This window comes from Morus notabilis, unplaced genomic scaffold (assembly GCF_000414095.1).
Source record: "Morus notabilis unplaced genomic scaffold, ASM41409v2 Scaffold1315, whole genome shotgun sequence".
Classification (NCBI taxonomy): Eukaryota; Viridiplantae; Streptophyta; class Magnoliopsida; order Rosales; family Moraceae; genus Morus; species Morus notabilis.
In genome coordinates, this window is record NW_010361046.1 from 416,651 (window position 1) to 422,413 (window position 5,763).

Consider the following 5,763-nt stretch of genomic DNA (forward strand, 5'->3'; position numbering starts at 1 on the left):
TCTCATGGTCACTACTAAAGCCTCTAACCGTGCCGCCGTTCACGGTACTAGGTTGCCTATCCCCGACCAAGTTAACGTATGTCAGTTTTCCACCTTAACTTCTCCGATATATATATATATATATATGTATGTATATATATGTGTGTGTGTGTGTGTGTGTGTTTTGATTTCATTACCGATCCCCTTCCTACTGGTTTTCTTCTTTCTGATTACTAGATGCTTATAGTAAAAGTGACCCCGTCTGTTTGTTTTTTTTTTCAGAAGGAAGAAGTGGAGGAGGAGATCAGCAAAGCGAAGGAAGAAAAGGAGAGAGGTGGAGAAGATTGTGGATTCCGAAATCAAGAAACCCGATAAACCTTACTCTCCTGTTGAGTGAAATATAAAGAAGATCAACGTTGTATCAAGCTTTATTTTAGATTATTATTCTACTCCTGCTTGGCCCTGGTTTTAATCTTATTTAAGTCGGTTAAACCTCTTTTCTAACATTCTCATGCTTCACAATCTAACATTCCCATGCACAAAAAGAGGATGTCAAACATACTACAAGCCCATCTGCAAGTTGTAATTGGAATTAAGAAGAGGAAATAATAAAAGCTATAAGAACTCTAATTCTGATGCTAATACAAGATATATATATATATATATATATATATAAATTATAGTCATACAAAACAAATTTTAAGCTCTATGTAACAGACTGACAACCGCAGTAGCCAACCTCGTACAATAAAGCAAGGCAGCAGCGCCCTTAGATACTACTAGGAAGAATATTCAGATGTGGTCAAGACATGTATAGTAATTTCAAAAGGTTGAAATGAAAATCTGCATTGGCAAAAGTCAATGGTATTTCCTTGGAAGTTGGAACTAGTGACACTAAGCTGCCCCTTCTGCCACTTCAACGAGCCTCCCACGAACCCACTTTTTAGTAACTGTTACCACTTCAGCAGGCGTTTGTTGGTCATTGGAAATTTCAGCTCTGGCTCCATTCAGGTGAGGCATCTCTTGTTGTTCACTTTCTTTGTTTGGCCCCAATTGGCCATTCTCATTTCTTGGATCGGATTGCTTCATTAGAGTCTCATAACTAAACGACGATAAACCATAGTTACTTGTGCTCGTTGAGAGGAGTCCCTCCTCACCATTCAATATATCTTGCAAGTTTACCTTGCCAAAATGGGAGTCCTCTTCTCTACTTAATGCTAAGATTCGGGTTCCGTTTACTTTCGATGGTTTTGCTTCGGCTGGAACTTCGCCTATGGCGACAATATGCTTCTCAACGTGGCCACCCAGTTCATCTGGTACGGCTGAAGGGTCTTCACCATTTCCTTGAGAAGTGATCTGTTCTGCTTCTATAGACTCGATTGATTGAACTGCTTCAGCTATAAGCTTCCTAGTTTCCATGAGAGAAGCTCGAGCAATAGGGCTCTTCGTTGCTGCAGCCTCAAGGGCCTTGGCTGCCTTTTCAGCTTCAGCAATCAATAATCTGAAGAATGCAACAGAATAGACTCACATTATAGAAAGTTCAAATTAACATATGAAGCAAATGCTCGATTTGGGCAGGATAATGGGTTACTTTTCTCGAAGAACTCAGAGTTGCATCAAAGTTGCTGCAGATTGCGTGTAGTATTTTAACAAGACTTTGAATCGGATTGTGTGCAGATTTTGTGGAGATTTTATTGTCATTATTATCCGGTTTTTGGCGGCTTGTGCAGATAAGAGATAAAGTTCAAATTGTATTAATTAAAAGTTCAAATTGTATTAAGCCAAAAATGGTGGAGTGCGTACTGTGCAAAGGTGGAGTTCAAAGTTTAAATTACGGGAGTTATTATCCATGTGGAACTTTATCTACAAGCTTATCTTATATATATACACACTTGGGTTATCAACGTTAATGTAGAAGTGTGCACAAAGAAAATAAATGCTTGAGCATAGTGTGGATAGCATGAGCTGTCAAAGGAATTGGTTTGAAATTCAAATGTGGTGATCAAGCTATTGGTTTGAAGTTAAGTCGGAATTGATAGAGTTGCTGCACAATCCGAATTTTGTTTGAAAAACAATTTTCTTGAAGATTTGAAAAGGCCAATCCGTGAAAGCAGCGAGATAAAACAAGGAGATAATTGTTGGAGACAATTTGAATTTAAATGGGATTATGATAAGGAGGAGATTTAAATTTGGGATAAGAGTTGCAACGTGAAGATATTATGGAGCTTATTTAGGAGAGAGAATCATGGAGATAAAAAGAGATTCCATCAAAGAGAACAAGTGCATTCCATATGAACTTACCTAGCTCGTTCAATAGCTTCAATCTTCTTGGTTTCTGCAGCGGCTCTCTGTGCTCTGATGTTTTTTATCATCTCCAGCTTAGAACTCACTAAAGGATCTTTGTACAACAGTGCCTTGCGTCTCCCCACCTTTGGTCGGGGTGTTTGGATCTTCATCTCACTCTTGGAAGACTTGTTTGCATCATTCAAATCTTTCTTCGCAGGGCTTCTTGTCGGCGACTGTGAACTGTCACTTGGCTTCCTCCTTGGCTTTCTTTCTGTTCCTGGTTCTATACCATGATATCTGGCCAATGCAGAAACAACCCTTTCACGGTAGCCCTGATTAACAAATGGAAAGGCAATTTGGAGCAAAATTGTTAGCAATCAGTATGAATTAGTAATTACAATAGACACTCAGTTCGGATTAGTCAGCACTATAAGCCACAGTTCACCAATCGCATTCCTGGCCGTCCGCAGAGAAACTAGGGGTAAGAAAGAGGTCCAAGTCACATTTAAGTCAAGTAAAGAAGGATGAAAACTAGAGACTGCTTCTCAAAACACTTACAAAATCAGCCCATTTTCGAGAGATTGCTTCTGAAATTTTCCTCTTCTGCTCGGCGGACTTGGGTGCTCTCTTGCTTCCTTTTGGCCTAGGCATTGATTTTCTTTTCTCAACACTCTCCAACCAGGCCTCCTTAAGCTGTTCATTTAAGACCTCATAGGAATTCCATTGCAGCTTGTCTTCACCATCAAAGCCTCGCCTAGAAGCTTCTGCAATTAAGTTCTGCCACTCGAAGTAGCAAGTTTCCTGCAAAAGTAGCTTCTTGCGTCGCCTTTGCCACCCCATTCGGACTCCAGCCCCAATTTTCTTCCTCGTCGCCAAGCTGTATGATTAACAGAACAGGAGAAAAAAGATCTTGTAATGGTTTGTTTGGAATTGTTAAAGACGCTATTTCAAGCCAATTCAAGACTTGAAAGCTAACACTAATAATTGGAATGGTACAAAACTTACGTCTGAGCATGTCCAAGGTTAACCAACTTCATTTTGACCTGTAGAGGCAAATTTTATAAGTAAAATTAGCAATAATTGAGCCTGTGCACATAATAACATGAAGAACAAATTTTGAGAGGGCAACTTAAGAGAGGTGCCTTATTATAGTGTATGAAACCCGCGATTAGACGAAGAAGAAAGAAAGGTTTTCCTCAGGCACAGACTAGAACGTTACAACTTAGAGCTGTGCCGCGCTGTTAGAATTAAGTTTAGAATTCAGAGATGTGCCTTATTGCACAAAATAAGTGACAAGCCAAAAAGTAAGGAGGACTTCCCTTGGACGCCCAACTGGCATACCAAAGCTCTTCATTTACAGTTGTAGTGAAAATGTGTAGTTTCAAGTAAGACGCAAAACTGAACATCATATAGACAAACCACCGTGATCTTGGATTCTTGGGTAGTTGATCAAAAAATATCTCTATCTCTTAAGTCATCAGACACGTCCCATTCCAATTAATTTAATTTGTTTAGAATAGGAACACATTAAGAACATGCAACTAGAACATGTAAAGTTTATCTTACATGACATCACCTTAGGATCCTGCATTGCAAGCCTTGTATTTTCTCTTATCCGCCGAAGGGTTTCTGCAAATCATTCAAAAATTGTTGCCAATATTTTAGATTATAGAACTAGATTTGACTAAAACAAAACCGAATTTCAATGACCTCACTCACCAGGAGTGTGCTTCTTTCCTTTATTCCATGGCGTGTTCCCTTTATTTGCTTTAGAAATTCTCATCCGTCTCAACCTCTCTTTATCATCTAAATTGTCGAAACCTTCACTCGAAGTCGGAGTCTGAACTGTGGGAGGCCTGTTATCCATACCCAGCTGAGACTTGTTGGGACCCGAGTGCTTATCACCATTATTCACCAAACGCTTGGGTTCAAGTGTAGCAACTGCCTTAATCAGGAGTCCACCACTAGGCATCTCATGGCGTCCCAAGTTAAAGTTCGAGTTTTTAGTTATGCCAAAGAACTTCCAAGCAGATGATAATCTCTTCTCATTTCCAGAAATGAATGGTTTTGATGATATTATTGAAACTTTGTGAGCCCCAAATATACCCAAATGGTTTCCCAAGGCAGGCTGTGTAGCCGCAAACTCTGACAACAAAATTCATTAAACACAGCAAAATAAAAATTGGGAATTTCCAATTACAAACAAATCGAATACACTTATTTCCAGTTCCCAAAAACTCCTAGCAAGTTTCATGATTTCCTTAACAATGAAGCAATTGATGGACTAAAATCCTAAAATTAAGCTGAGTAATTGGCTGATTTGGAAAAGCAAAACCACGACTTCCCATAGTAATAGTAAGCTCAATAAATCAAACTGTGGTACTATATTTACAAAAAAAACAAAAGAAAAAACACACACTCACACACAGCGGAATCAGAATACCAGATTACAATCTGCAAATTAAGAAAACGAGAAAGCTTTTAACAGTAAAGAAAAGAAGAGCATACCGAGTAAATGCATGGGCGCACATTCATCGAAATCCAAACTCAGCAACGGCTTAGCAATGGAGAAGAAGACACGGAGAAGCCGTAACGAAGTCGGTTTAGCATTTCCCGAAACGGAGAAAACTACAAGTGACGAAGCTTTGTTATATGGTTATGGACATGGCAGGAGAGCTTCAAGCTTGGGCTTAAGGATAGAGAGGATTTCTGGAGAAGAAGCGAAAGGAAGGAAGAAGGAAGAGACGCCGCAACTGTGAGAGCCACACACCAGTGAGCAGTCTCTCGCGCACGAATTTTTCTCAAATTTTGTCTGATGACAGTTGCAGAGGCTTGGATAAGTATCCACTATTTCCTACGTGAAAAATCTACATTGGGCCCAACTCAAAAATATCTGGAAAAGAGCCCAGAAAGTAGTATTTGGTGGGCTGGGAGTTTGTGGCCCATGAATTTGTTAGTGCCACTGTGCCAGTTGATGCTTGGCCGCAAGGTAGTACGTCTATTTCATTGCTCATCAACGAGTTAAGCAGAAACATTTTGACCCATATATATATATATATGAGCCCAGAAAGTAGTATTTGGTGGGCTGGGAGTTTGTGGCCCATGAATTTGTTAGTGCCACTGTGCCAGTTGATGCTTGGCCGCAAGGTAGTACGTCTATTTCATTGCTCATCAACGAGTTAAGCAGAAACATTTTGACCCATATATATATATATAAATAATGTAGCACAATCTGATTGATTAGACACCATTCTAAACACTGAAATTAGACGTGTAATTTGAATACATATCTATGTATTGGTACAGAGACTAAAAAAAATGGTCTACTCGTGTCCTTAAAATCAAGAACCTGAACCCTTCGCTATCAATATGATTACTTATTCTGAGAAACGACCGATAGCTACTCTTGGAGTCATTATTGATTGAAAAAAGAACAGTATAAGATCATATAGATTCCAAGTATACTAATTGTCATTGCACATCGCCAAAGTATTTTCC

General features: G+C 39.3%; 1 protein-coding gene across 1 annotated transcript; it reads right to left on the reverse strand.

Moving 5' to 3' along the window:
- Positions 1-664: 664 nt before the first annotated feature.
- LOC21400966 lies at positions 665-5,058 on the reverse strand. The gene is made up of 7 exons (XM_010098229.2): positions 4,774-5,058; positions 3,985-4,410; positions 3,842-3,894; positions 3,271-3,308; positions 2,824-3,142; positions 2,281-2,597; positions 665-1,480 (listed from the first exon to the last, which is right to left on the reverse strand). The coding sequence occupies exons 1-7, from the start codon at positions 4,784-4,786 to the stop codon at positions 874-876; spliced, it is 1,773 nt and encodes a 590-aa protein (XP_010096531.2). The 5' UTR covers positions 4,787-5,058; the 3' UTR covers positions 665-873.
- Positions 5,059-5,763: the final 705 nt, after the last annotated feature.